The sequence below is a fragment of the Trachurus trachurus genome (genome assembly GCF_905171665.1).
Source record: "Trachurus trachurus genome assembly, chromosome: 15".
NCBI lineage: Eukaryota > Metazoa > Chordata > Actinopteri > Carangiformes > Carangidae > Trachurus > Trachurus trachurus.
This window is the reverse complement of record NC_139906.1, coordinates 24468569-24483333: the sequence shown is the minus strand read 5'-3', so window position 1 is coordinate 24483333 and position 14765 is coordinate 24468569. Positions and strand designations below refer to the sequence as shown.

Sequence of the window (14765 nt, the reverse complement as noted above, 5' to 3'; positions counted from 1 at the left end):
GCTGCAGATGTTCCCCGGGATACACAAGGAATCAAAGCCACCCCGCTCTATACAGATGGTCAATTAAGTAGGTGGTGACATCACATAAGACACAGGATCTTTGGAGGGAGGCATCAGATAATGCAGCATGTTAATCATTCTTCAATCCATTAGCTGGTTCAACTCAAAACAGCAGAGGAGTTATAATGATACAGCAGAGTCAGTAGAAGTAAACACACACGTACCTTGAAAAATGACAGACATCTTCTTCTTGTAGATGGTAAAGTCAGTCTCGAGGAAGACACAGAAAATGACCCGTGTAATCTGCACAGTTAAAAAAGAAAGAGAAAAAGATGGAAAAGCAATTATTGTACAAGCTCATTGCAAAAAAGTCTCTGTGGTGAACTACACGACAGGAAAACTTAGTGGACATGTTTTGATGTGACAGTAGCAATCTGCATCAGCGGGACACAGCTACTCAGAAATCTAAAAATCTAATTTGTTACCCTCCCAGTCAAGACCACCCAAATGATACCCTGTGAGACAGCTTTTAGAGAATATTACAGCACATTACATCAGAAACATTATTGGATGGCTGCATTGGTTAGAGCAGAGCAATACGCCTACTATCACACAAAGTACAAGGACATGAAATTGCGACGTTAACGATGAGCAATGGAAAATTCTTTCATTCAAATTGAAAATGACAAATAAAGAAAATAGCAAAGTAATGATTTTACTCTACCACTAAGGATAATGAAGCCAGAATTAGATGTTGAATGAAAAACAGGAAAGATGTTTAGTAGATTTGATACTGAAACCCCAAACAACTATCATGTAGACAATTTAAGCAAATGAAAACGTTCAATACAGAACAAGAAATTGACTTATTTTCTGTTTCAGTGATATTACAAACAATAACAGTGATTGAATCAATAGGTCTTTATGCTTTTGGAGCCTGGCAGCTGTAAGAAATATTATAAATTAGAAATATTCATTCATTTATAATTTCTCAAATGGACAGAATAAAGGAATATGGGCAATTATTGTCTTCCTGTCTGTCCTCAGACTTCATCTCTATACATTCACCGATGCTGGTGACATCTTACTACACAACATATACACATTATATGTTGATAACAGTGAGAGGCAGCTGCAACACAGGGTTCTCCTTACTGTTGAGAGTAAGGGTCAGCGTTAAAGTAACTCACTGTACTGTAAACTGGATTAATTGAACTAAGAGTCTGTCGGCCACAGAGTGAAGAGGGTCGTTCAGTTTAACAAACCATTAAACGGTAAACATTGAACTTTCTCACTCTCAGACCTCACGGAGAGTTTATACTGTAATGACAAATTATTAAATATTAATTAAAATCCAGAATATTTCAGTTATTTAATTTCTATTCTTTGGTGCAGTTGATATTTGACAACCACTGTGTTTTTCACCCTCAGGTAAAATACATGTCTTGCATACTAAACTAAGGCATTTACTCTAATGAAAAAGAGAAAGATCAACCAGGACAACATCATAGCCTCTAGTGCTTTAAGTCATTTAGATACAGTATAGACTTAATGTGTAAATAATGAATAATCATGCAACTTAAAACAAACACCATGGAATGACCAGGCAAATAGGGCACACTGTTTCTTCTTAATCTCTTCATATTGTATTTCATTCTACACTATATACAGTAGGACTACACTTTCTATACTATAATAATAGGTCTGAAAAGAGTTGCAGACTGAGCTGTTGAAAGAGTGCAGAGAAGGAGGTCACCTCTTCCACTTTCACTCTTCTCCAGTGGAGACTTCGATGTGCAGACATCAGTCACAGTCACAAAGATGCATTACACACCACGGCAGCAGATAATCGCTTGACTGAATAATGGCAATTTTACACAACTGCCGTAATGGTAGCTATCTGCCCACCATCCTACTCCATCCAAGATAGTGATGTTATGGGGGAATAAAGGGAGCTCACCAGCTTTAGCCCCATTACTGACCCTGCCCAACACAAGGATCCGACTCAAAGAGGCGCCCTTCTGTTGCTCAAACAGACATATATCTATTAATAGTTTATGATCCATGCTTTGGAGTAAATGTTAGGCGCTGCATTCGGGACGGTAACATTTCATTTCGCTAGATGTCTGGGGCAGGCTTTGTTCATAAAATGTAGACTCACTCTCTCAACCTCTCAACCCCCACAGAAAAAGAAAAAAAAAGAAAAAAGCTTTAAGTCTCCTTTGAAGCCATGGGCTCGCTGACAAACAGATTGTGTGAAAAGTGATAATGCACCAAGATAGTGCATAGCACTATGGGTGCTGGAAGGCCACAGGACAGCAGCTCCCCAGGAATTTCCATTACTCTTTTATGGAGCTCCATTCTCATACTGACTGCCCACTGTGAAACAGGATGAATCACAAATTCATGCCTCCACTGAAACAAACAGTGTGCCCACACATATACAGATACCAGTGATGATGATGATTACATTTCTAAGCCATGTGTTGACGTGATGAAACGGCAAAAAGAAACATTTCTCCGAGTTAACTGACAACTTGTGCTGAAACAAAGCCAAATAGAAAATCTTAGTATCCTAGTCATGTAGACTCTTCTCTCTGGCTCCCTCTTCCTCTGTCAATCTCTCTGTCTAGTTTCTGTTACAGCACTTCCACATTCTGCAGAAGGCTTGGGCAAGTTCTTTTATTCTACAGATCAGAAAGACATCGTATGGTCTTTGACAGATATCAGCCAGTCCAGGATGCCAAATGAAACCAGTGCCAGTGTAGAGCATTGACATTCTGTCTGTATCCAAACAAACAGAGTTGGCCAAGGCTCCACACCATTGTAAAATAAATCAAATACAGCAGAAAAGGTGATCTGTGACTTTTCTTTGTTGAAGTGAATTCCACAAGCCCATACTTAAAATACCTTGTTCTTTCAATGTCAAGCAGAGTCAGCTTATCTCCTGTCTGCATACGCACACATAAAGAACCACAGAGTCATATAGAAAACGGATCTGTGAACATTTACCTGAACACTCGTTAATGCAGCCATTTTCAATACACTTTAAATTACGTAATACTTATAGTTATCATGATGTGATGACACAAAATTCATTTCTGGCACACCTGCTTTATATTGATGTGTGTTTTTACGTTACTACACATTCAAAATAAGAGACAAGATGATACACAGAGTGATGTCATCCTGATTACATTTAAAGGTGGAAGGTATAGATCAGTAAGAGGAAAGAAAAACTAACAGAACATAGCCTACTCCTCTGGCTAATAAGTAAGTGCAATTTAAATGAGCACTGCAGAGAAGAAAATTCTACTAAATACTTTATTTTAGATTTTAGATTTTGGAGAGGAGGCCCAATATTTAAGTCTGAGGCTGTGAGATATGTGTGTGTGTGTTGAGTGTGTTAAGTGTGCACCCCGCAGCCGCCAAGGTTGAAAAAGTTAATGGAAGACTAATTAGAAAGCTGGGATCACTGCATGCTAGCCTGCCTAGTCATTACTCATCCCTGATTGGAGGGCCTTTGCCAAAGGGTGAGGACAATATGATTTGGTCCTATGGTTGTACATGGGAAGGATGGTCTTCTTGACGGAAACGTGTGCTGCACGATAAGATGTAAGACTCTGGAGCTGGCTTGACCTGTCACTCTTTGATCTGTATTTGGTGGGAGACCCTCCCAACTCAGGGAAAAGCTAAGGGTTGAGTGGACTCAAAAGTTTTTGACAGGGAGCCGTATGCGCCCCCCCCCCCTCCCCTCCCCACCTCCACCACCACCAAAGAAAAGTGAACATTAAAATGTATAAACTGCATTATTCAGATATTGTGCATCAGCGTATTAATATGATTTTCAGGAGAAAATATGCATTTCTTTAATTAAATACAAATCAAAGTGATATTTTGAAATATTTCCAATTAATTATATCATCCGTGAAAAGCTGAGCCACTCACTTCTTTGGCTGAGTTTTAGCAGTGTGACGAGGGTAAACACTATAAAGACATTAATTTATACTGCAGACATTTGTCAACACCAATGCTGTGCTGTAATAATGCAGGTTAAATATCTAATTTCAATTATTTCAAATTAGGGGAGAGTGGGGTCAAGTGTAACACTTTTGACTATTTTCTGAATTTCTCTGGGACTGATTCAACTAGATATGTCATTTTTTGCTATGTTGTAGTTACACAAGTCTACTACTGTCTCATAAATTTATTCAGCCCCATATATTACACAAAGAGTACAATGTTGATTTATTTCAGAGAAGTCAAATGTTACTTTTGAGCCGCAGGGTGGGGTCAAGTGTAACACCATGGAGGGTCATGTGTAACACACTACAAAACAACCACAAATAAGAAAATAACTAAAGTTTTATTACAGAAAGTATTAATTCAAAACATTTTCTTATCTTAAGTAATCATATTAGCTCATTTAAATTTGATAATATAACGGTGTAATGAATTCTAGCTAGTGAGTTCGAAAGCTAGCAATGAATTCTAGCTAACGTTAGCAGTGAAGCCCACTGTTGTTGTCCCTGAGGTAGCCTAAACCTCTGCTAGCTACTCCATAGAGTATCTAAGTATGTACTAAAACATTGAGTAGGTTTGCTTCATTAAAAACAAGTAAAAACTGCATTGTGATGCAAATTGTCATTGCTGAAAACAGGGTTGTCAAGGTGTTACACTTGACCCCACCCTTGTCAGATAGCATAAACCCCAATGTGCTAGCTAGTAGAAGGCAATGAATCAGATGGCACTCATTTAGGCTGTTAGCTAAGACATCAGGCATCAAAATGATATAACTTGAGGTTCATTGCCTGAAGAACTCAGGACACCAGTTAAAATATACAGCGATTTTGAAAAATTACTTTCATACCCCAAAAACAGTGTTTTCCTGATAAAACCTGATGGGGATCAGAAAATGGGCTGATTTGTTCCAGGTAGGCAGAGGACCATAGTAAGCATGTGCAGAGTGAATATCATGACTCTAGCTTGTTTCTGACTGGGTGAAAGTGAGGTGTTACACTTGACCCTCCGTTACACTTGACCCCACTCTCCCCTAAACCCTCTGCAGGACACTTGGCTCATCTTACCTAATCAATTCAAAACCAATGCCTCTTCGTTGTAATTAAGTTTTGAATAAATAATAAGATGAGACTAATTAAATCATAATGCCAGGGGTTCAACCTATGCCTTTGTAACTCGTTTGCCGGAGACATGACATGGAGACAAACAAGAAGTGGGCGTGGCCAGCTCTGTCAGTCTGTGGTAAATGCCTCTGTCGCAATGTTAATGAGCTGTGTGCCTCGATATAAAAGCATCCTTTACGCACATCTCTTGTTTCACAAAGCACTTCATGTGATTTTTAATTTGTGTGTATCTGTGGCTCATCATTCTAGCACAGGGCTCACCAGGTGCCCCAGACTCCTACTGCCTGGCTAACAGATGAGCTGTCATAGCTGGCCACCCATGCCCATAATTACATTGGGGGCACTGCCAGCAGAATCTGACGTGCAGGCACAACACACGCACTTTTTATACTTGCATTTCCTTCTTGATTCTGTCACAAACAATAATAGGGACAGGTTGCCCTAGCAAGTCTGCTCCAGCTGGAGCCCAAACCCAGGGGATATCTGTGTCTATGTGTCCTGTGCTGCCTCGTTACCGAGCCACCGGCTGATGCAGGATCCTGAATGGTTGCATCCAGATGGACGACAGGAACAGAAGACGGATATACAATATTAACACTGGCTGAAATTATTCATTCATTTGCGTCATTTGCTCATGTTCAATGTCATAGTGAGTAAACACCAGTGTGCACTGGACGGAAGGGAAGCTAGGCAGATCACCAATCCATCACAGTGGCTGGTCACAATGAGTTGTATATATCATACGCGCTATGTAAAATCATAATGTTTTTGTTTGGTTTCGGATATATTCATCCCTGATGTGACATACATGACATACGAGTGCTGTGTGTGATCATGCACTGATAGTACATGTCATTGTTCCAGACAGATTGAATAATTCCAGAAAATTATTCCTGAGCCAGAAATATCTCTCCATAAAACACAGGCTTCTAGCTGCACCATCAAAGCCATAATCAGCGAGTGGCTGTCTCCTCTGTTGTCAGCAGCGCTGGATTGGATAGAGGGTTCACTTTGAGGCAGGTGGACCATATCCAGGCCTTATTACTGATGTAATTACACACACCTGCGCCCCCCTCACAACTAGTACACAGAGCCTGCAGCTTGGAAAAGCAGCAAAAACCTCAGCTTAGGTCGGACGTGCATCTGCAGTCGGAGCTGTGTACACACAGTCAAACACATAAACATATCCTCAATCCTGCGTGACATGGGACAGCACAGGCACTAAGTCCACGTTCCGCTGCTTAAAATGTGCTCATCGCTGTGACGTCCCTCTTGTCTACTGTCTTTAGCCGAGGTAGAGATTATGTCGGTGGCGGGGCTGACAGCAACAGCCAGACGTCGGCGCCGGCCACTCGGGTGAAGCTGTGAGCGGCTCCTCCATTTGACTTTGATTGACCCTGTCTGCGGAGAGAGCTGCAGCTCCACCTGCAGCAAGCTGCTGAATTATCATTTCAAAGAAGTGCCCAGAAAAGGTTATCCCTTTGAACAAAACACCTCCATCCATACATCAAAGAAGAAGCCTGACACTGGGCTTTGAGGAGGCATGGTAACAACCAAAGCCAGGAGGAAAGTGCTGAGCTCAAATTATTACTTTCCAAAGCTGCTTGGATGAGATGCCCACTATACCATGTCATGATAAAAACAATAAAACACACGATGCAGTCAGATTAATATTGCAAAACAGACAACAGATTTTAGTGAATGGTTATATACACGATTATGTATGAGTGCTCAGCACAGTGTGACTAAATAGAAGTGATAACATTCTGGTAAGCTGCCTGGTTATTTCATCAGTGTAAAACATCACCATGCTGCTTCTGAGGCTCTATGCAGTGCAGAATATAAAACATTTTGACAGGAAAATGCTGTCTTGCTAGATTTAGAAAAATCCATAAGATAATGTATCAGCAATTTGTATGTTAATTCAACAAATGCTGCGTATGCCTCACATTTTTTACACATTACAGCTGAACAAATAGTTCATACTGTATTATTCAGGCGCAATTGCTGCATAGTACTGTAGACAGAAATTGGAGTACAGCATGCTTGAGGCATCTTGCATTTTAGCTCACATTTTCGAAAATTGTTCTCTAAAACTGAAAAACACAGCATTTGACTTTCACAAGCTTTGAGCTGTTCCTGCCAGCTTCCTCTGCCAGCAGCAGAGGCACTGTGCTATCTGATTAAAAAAAAAAAAAGACAGACACAATTTGAACTGGAAAAAACTCATAATTCACCCCTTGTATTTTGTATGGTTTTCATATTTCATTCCTCTAAAAGAGAAGGCCAGGCTTTATGGACTTTAAATTCTAATTCCCATAACAGAATAAAACACGCTGAAAATATGCAAAGGTACAGTACAGTAGCTGTTTTGCCACAGCCAGCTCTGCCCCACTAGAGTAAAGTAGAATGTCAATAACCTCCCACAGGAACAGTAAGTGACATCGCTTGACTGCAACTAAATGTTTAGTAGTACATAAGAAATGGCAGTGATGAAAATCATTCCCTACCAACAAGAGGACTTGGAAGTCCCTTGGAAGAGTTCTGGACCCTCCAGAGATTTCAGGTTCACAGTATTACAGCATCTTCACAGCGTATGACAAATGATGCAATAGACTCCACTGACAAATTTGTCAATTAATATGGATGGTCAAATAATTATAATGATTGAATACTTGTGTCAGGCCTATAGGGAATAGTGTGAGTGTGAAGGAGAAGGATTGGGCCATTTTCAGATCATAAAGATGAGAGGTAGTGCAGCTGCGGACGAGGTCAGAGGGGAATGATGAAGGAAGGACTAATATAAGGGCTGTATCTATGATCCATGGCTGCATTGGTAATGATCTGACCTCTGGACAGCCACTGGTCTATAACAACCTCTGCTGATGAGGCAGAGTATGTGTGTGTGTGTGTGGAGGGGGATATTGGGATAAGTTGTTTAAATATACAAGAAATGTAAGTGTTGGCCTTAAAAAAAGGAAATACTGCATTTTCACTCTTGCTCAGAGACAAATTGTGTGACTTTGTTCTTCCTCTGTATGCATCTTAAACTGCCTTGGATGTTAACTCATTTTAACTAAATGTTTGTAGAAGAACAAGGAAATCCTCTAAGAAGTACAAAAATAGTGGACTTCAATTTGCAGAGATATGTAATGGTCTATTATGTAGCTTTAGGAGATCTTGCTTCTTGATCAATCAGGTATCACCTAGCTGAGCAAAGCTACTGAGGCTTGTATCAACCTTTAAACTGCGCGCCGTAGAGACATGAAAATGTCATTACTGAAATTGTCTGCTTCCAGGTTACGGTATCCTGTTTTTCAACAATCCCGGTTATGTGCACATTCAACATTTCTCACAAAAATATACTGTTTGTCTGCCTAAGGGGATAAACATGTTGAATGAATTTCCCACCTCATAAAACCTTTGTTTGGATGTTTTGAAAGCTTGCAGTCCTTTACTACTCTTTTATTGGTTCATTTCTCAGTTTTATGGCTCACCAACTGTTAATATACATTGTGTCCCTATGCATGGATTTTATTTGTACTGTAAACAGTGATCTGGACAATCAGAGATAGATGATCTGGATCCATGGATGCCTTTCCTGTGAGACATCCTCAGTCAGTATATGGGAATGAACGCCAATGATAATGTGGTCCCTAGGCTTAGCTAAGTTTGTGCACGGTCATAGCATAATGTAAATGTCATCACAGACATAATATTACCGTATGGCCCATTCATTCATGAAATGCTTGCATAAATATTGAATGATGTTATGGCTGTACTGGCTGTGAGCAATTCAGTCTGTTTAATTGCTACTTCTGTTTACATGGCAATGCTGCTAACATTGGTCAATGATGTTTACCTTTATGAAATGGCCTATTGAGAATGCCAACATGGTGGTTGTTGCTGTTATTAATTTAACATTACTGTATAAACTACATCATTGATTTTGCCTTAGTGCGTGATCAACAGTGGAGCTTCCATCAGTCCAGTCCGTCTGTTTCATGGCCTACAACCATAAACGTCTGCATTTAGCTTCAAAGAGCATCTTCAATGATGGTGTTCTAAAAACATGAAGGTCATCTTTTTTACATTCCTGCTCTGAGATCTAACCACACAGCAAGCCTTTTTCTCCCTCACTCTGCCCATCTCACCCATTTTACTCTGCTACTGCAGCCTAGTTTCCGCTGTTTTTCTGTCACCACAATGCACTCACTACTGTGGTAACGTAAGCATGACATCCCCTCTAAACTGGTCTATTTTACAGGGATGTTATAGCATGTCACTTCATGCTCAGGGCCTGCATGTGGCCTCTTGAACTTTCTGGTAAAACGTCACATAAAGTCATGTGGGGCCTCCCTGATCAAAAATTGAAATTGAAATTAATTGCATTTGTTAAAAATGGTCTAATGAAACTAGGAAAGTTGCATGCTATTACCGCACAATGTTTTCTGCATGTTATACTGTATCAGCCTGTGTTACAGTATGATGTTGTTATGATGCCATGTAAAGCCCTTTGAGACAAACTGTTTGTAAAAATGGGCTATACAAATAAAATTGCCTTGCCCTGCCCTTGCCTCTCTTACCTGTGTTAGTTCATTTCTCCTGTTGTTCACCTTTAAAGCAATGACTGGCCCTTGACACCTTTGCTGCACTCCCAATTCCCATATTAACCACCAATAGGCAGTACTACATGTCAAGTTGAAGGATTGCTGCTTCGTGTGGATGCGTCAGGCTCTGTGTCTGCTCATCTGCTCTCCACCATCATTCCAGGGTTATCCCACTTGGTTGTCAAAGCACTCATATTTAAATTTGTCCTGTTTCTATTTAGTCAAACCCTTCTCGGTCTGTGGGAGCAGGCCAGTAAGAGCCAACTCAGCCCTATCTGATGAAAACTGATGATGTGCAGCCAGTTATAGATGTCCTCTCTGCTGAACCTGTTATGCCCAGCTCATGTTGATGAAGTCATATCCAATGTGTGTTATTTGTCTGATAGAAACAGTCTTTGCACAACAGCTGCGTGTTTGCCCTGTCTGGGTTTGACTGCTTCTCGGGGGGGTTTCCTGGGAGGAAATATGTGATGTGATCCAGCCAGGTCCTCTCCAATTTGAGTATTACACAAAAGCTGCCAGATGAGAGGAAATCCAATCACAGCTTTCCATGGCAAAATTGCCTAACTGCATACAAGCCTGGATCTGGCTGTCATGTATATAAAGACCACATGAGCCAAGGGGAGACACACAGGAGGCGCCGGAGGACCAACAATTCATCTACAGCAGCAAACACGTCCACATTTCTACAGGAGAGTGGTTGTGCTACACAGCAGATAGCAAAACCTGTGTGTTCTTCTAACCCTTGATCTCCGGCCTTGTAACCCAGTCAGTACTTGAACGAGATAATGCAGATGAGTGAGAAAGTGTGTGGGCCGCACTACCCCTCGCACACGTAAATGCTAATAACTTCATCGGTACTCTAAGGTTTTTCTTGCATGTGGTGTTTTATTTTTTTTCTTCCCATGGAGCTTAATGCCATAAGGTCAGCAGGAACACTCATTAGAAAGTACTCTGCTTCATACACTTTCTTCGAGCTAAAGCTATTACCCCTTTGTTACTTTTATAACCGAGCCCATACAAGATGCCAACACAATGTTCAGGCAGAAATATTAATATTTGCTTTTTTCTTCACGCTTATCCACCGCCTGCATTAGGCACTGAAACCTCACAGAAAAGGTTCATTAAAGCCCTTTTTGCTTTCAAATCCAAACAGCAACAATCAGCTGAATAGTTCTCATTATTTCATCTTAAGTTAAGAGGTGGACTTATTTTTTTTCATATAGAGACGCACTTAAAACCTAAATCCCCTCGTTATACTTAAAAAAACAAAATGGAGGTTTAAGGTGTCTACAGGCGTCGTACAGCGTAATAAAAATAAGGATAAAGAAACACCCTCAAAATTAAAAGATAAATATCAATGAACATCTGTCACAGCAAGAAAGGTGAGCCTGTTCACATTAAAATGCCAGAATAGCCACTGTGGGGTTGTGGCAGATTTACACACTGCTGAATACAGCACAGGATGAGTGTAACAAGCAGGAAATAAAAAACAGAAAAACTGATCCTGAGAGCGATACCATATGGTTGTGTGGGTGACATCAAACAGGGAAAGAGGCCTCAAAGCAGAGGTGCTGTTTGACATAACTTACAAAGTGGAATGAAGATCTGATCTGGACTTTGTCAGATGTATCGGGCAAATTTACAGTCTTTCCTTCAACGTGAATTGCAGACAGTGTCAGGCTATTTATTTACCATTAGAGAGTAGCAGGAGGGAAATGCTTTGTGAGGGCCTAAGGGATTTAGACAACCATGAAAGTGGAGAAAATGTTTATGATGTGTAAATAATCAATACTAGAAACAACACATCAGGTTATTTGCTGGAAACTATGACATGTTAAATGGCATTGTCACTACTCAGCAACTGTAGTGGATGGATACAGATGTTGATGTAGTAACTGCATTGTAAATTAAATTCTATTCTCACAGAAAGCACCCAAAATAGAGTCCTTGAAAGCACTGATTAAGATAAAAAACTGTCTGGTTTTGGTTTCCTCTGTGTTGCACTGACTGGCAGCAGCTAGACGATAGGATAGGAGGTGCCTGAAGGTGTTTGCTCTGGAGATGGGAAGCTGATTAGATATTGTACATGTGAGGGGCTCAAGGTTTATGGCAGGTAAATTAACTAAAGGAGAGTTAAACCGTGGAGATTTGCGTAGATGAGTGTCACCCACGTAAGCCTTTCTCTTCTGATGACAAACAGCTGTGGAACATTGGAGCCAGTCAAAGGCCCATTTACGGACTGTTATATTATCATGACACAACAGCTGGCCTTAACACGCACATCTCACATCTGACTATCTGGAGACCATTTAGAGTAAACCTGAAATAAAAATTCCACTCCAAAATGTACTCTGAAATCTAATATACCTTTGTCTCAGCACAACGCAGACCGCTGAAGGCTAATGTCTTCTCTTCATATTCCCTGTGTCATTTTCTTCCCTTTGTGTGTGTGTCTCTATGAGCTTTCTATGACAACATTACTGCCCACACGACCTGCCTCCTGAGTGATTTACATGTGAAAGCTTAATTGTAGAGTTAGTTACAGGTGCTATTAAATGTCATTTGGACGTTCTTTTCAGTGTAACCAAATATGTTGCTGGCAGCCTCTAGATCACCCCTCATCTCATTCATGGATTTACTGCGTCTTTGCTCTATCTAAGTATAATCTGATTACCCATTTTGGTGTTGATGTGAGGTGCAACAAGGATCAAAAAACATGCAAGGGAAAGATAATCTAAATAAGGATTAAGGTTTGATGTAGGAGGAAGAAGACTTCTAATTATCTGAGCCCTGTGACAAGAGAAGACCAGAGTGCTGTCAAACTCAGTTTCTACCAACAGAAATACATATAAAAAGACCACAAAACTCAAAAGGCTTTTGGATTAATGGAAGCAATGGGAACAATACACATTTCAGTGTACTATATGACCTTAAGACTTTATAGTGATAGTTCAACATTTTGGCAAATTCGCCTATATTGCCATAATCCCCATAGTTTTAGGAGTAGGTTCGTTACCTTTAATTGTCGGTGCAAGCTGTTTTTGGATCGGCGGGGCAGAGTTCCACACGGCGCATGGTACTTTCTTTCCCTCATCAAACTCATCAAATACACAATCCAACAACTCCAAAACACTCTTGTGAACCACACACGCTATGAGATAATAATGTAACATTACGAGACAGAATTGTTTTCGAGGCAAATGCGTAGCCAGAACTATCCAGACATGGCTAATGAACCTACTCCTAAAACTATAGGGATTATGGCAATAGGCGAATTTACCAAAATGTTGAACTATCCCTTTCACACAAAAGCTAAGATTTTGTCATCATCTCCAGTCTAGCAGAGTCGAAACAGTGCAGCAGGGACGGGGGGAGGTAATTTTCCCCAGTCTCCCTGATTTGCATGATTTCACTGAGACACAGAGTAATATATCTATATTAGTGTCAGCGTCCTCATGCATGTTTGCTGTGCTGCACCTAAGGGTATAGATGCTAATAACCCACATTGAAGGCTGTTTAAAAACAAGGGACCCCTGTAAGGGCCTTTCAGGTCATTCTAGCCAGAGACACAATTCAGTCAGACTGATCAGAGAGCTCATGAGTGTGGCGTGTTACTAAAATAGGCAGCACTGTGCTTTTCAAACACCAACCAGCAACAATAACAACAACAAAAAAGCATTTCAAAAGATTCCCCTCGAGTAACAATAAAATTGCTAAAGTGGGTCTAATTAGCATGGTTAGCAGAAGAAAGCTCTGTGCTCCACTCTTGAATATGAATCAAATTATTTCACTTGTTGGCAGATCAAATAAAAGCATGGGAAAATTAAAAAAAAAAAGAAATATCCAGTGACTTGTTGACTTTAGCATTATAACTACGGGGTAAAATGAAAAAATAAATAAATAAATGAACAAGATGTGAACTGTTGCAGATGTCTTCTTTTTTTTTTAAGTATATTTTTTTGGCTTTTTCCATGCCTTTATTCGATAGGACAGTTGAAAGTGTGACAGGAAATGGGAGGCAGAGATGGGGGGGAATGACATGCAGGACAGGGCCATCCGACGCGGGATTCGAACCGGGGCCGCCTGCAGTGAGGACTATAGCCTCAACACATGGGGCGGGTGCTCTACCAACTGAGCTAAACACCGCCCCTGCAGATGTCTTCTGAAAGCTGACAACAACATTATATTCTATTGTTTGACATGCCATAATTTTTCATATGTTGGAAGTGTGAGCTTACGAGACACAATGACCTTTTATAAAGCATTTCTTCCAAATTAAGTACAGTATGGCAAAATACTTTTACTGCAGGGAAAAGAGCAGAAGATGCTTTACTTCTATGCTGCAACAACATTAGCAGAAGGTGCTGAGGTAGTCTGTGTCCTGCATGATGGACAGTCTAGAGCACAGCTCCACAGACTAGTGTTTCCCTGCCTCTGAACTCATTCTCCTCCAGCTTTCTACTACTGTCCCAAGGAAGCATCCAGTCAATACTGTATCTGTATCTGTCTAGCTGTCGCTTAGAAAATCAATGGCCTCCCTCTATTCCCTGCACTGTTTTCCACTCTGTCTCTTGTAAGCTTCCTTAAACCCGACTGGAACCAAAGCAGGAGCTAGATATCTTACAGCCTCCTACCTAAGCGACTATCCACCCACAAGAGAGGGGTGACACTTTGTTAATGCGACAACTGTGTAACATGGGGCACAGAGTGCTGCTGTAATTAATAATACTAATCCAACATCACTTTATATGTGCTCTTAGAAAAAGACAAACAAGGATAAGTAGGAGAGGAAAACACACTGTAGAATGGGTATGATGAATGAGCGGCCTCACTAAGTGACTAATACCAGGGGATAAGGGAGAGTATTTCCCCCCTGTTGTTAATACTTTAATAAACAAGGACATCCACTATTTTCAAGTAATATATCCAGTCTAGGTACTAATTAATGTTCCTGATAAATACGCACTGTTAAAGATGTGTCAGGGGACTAATTATATCAGTGGAAGGA

At 40.6% G+C, this 14765-nt stretch overlaps 1 protein-coding gene across 2 annotated transcripts in view; it reads right to left on the bottom strand.

The window, feature by feature from the left end:
- The window catches only part of macrod2 (mono-ADP ribosylhydrolase 2), a 410263-nt gene that overhangs the window by 41329 nt on the left and 354169 nt on the right, over window positions 1–14765 (bottom strand). For both annotated transcript variants that reach the window (XM_083987841.1, XM_083987842.1), the window contains exon 9: window positions 225–303. In XM_083987841.1, coding sequence (XP_083843967.1) covers window positions 225–303 — 79 coding nt within the window. The remainder of the gene's footprint in view (window positions 1–224; window positions 304–14765) is intronic.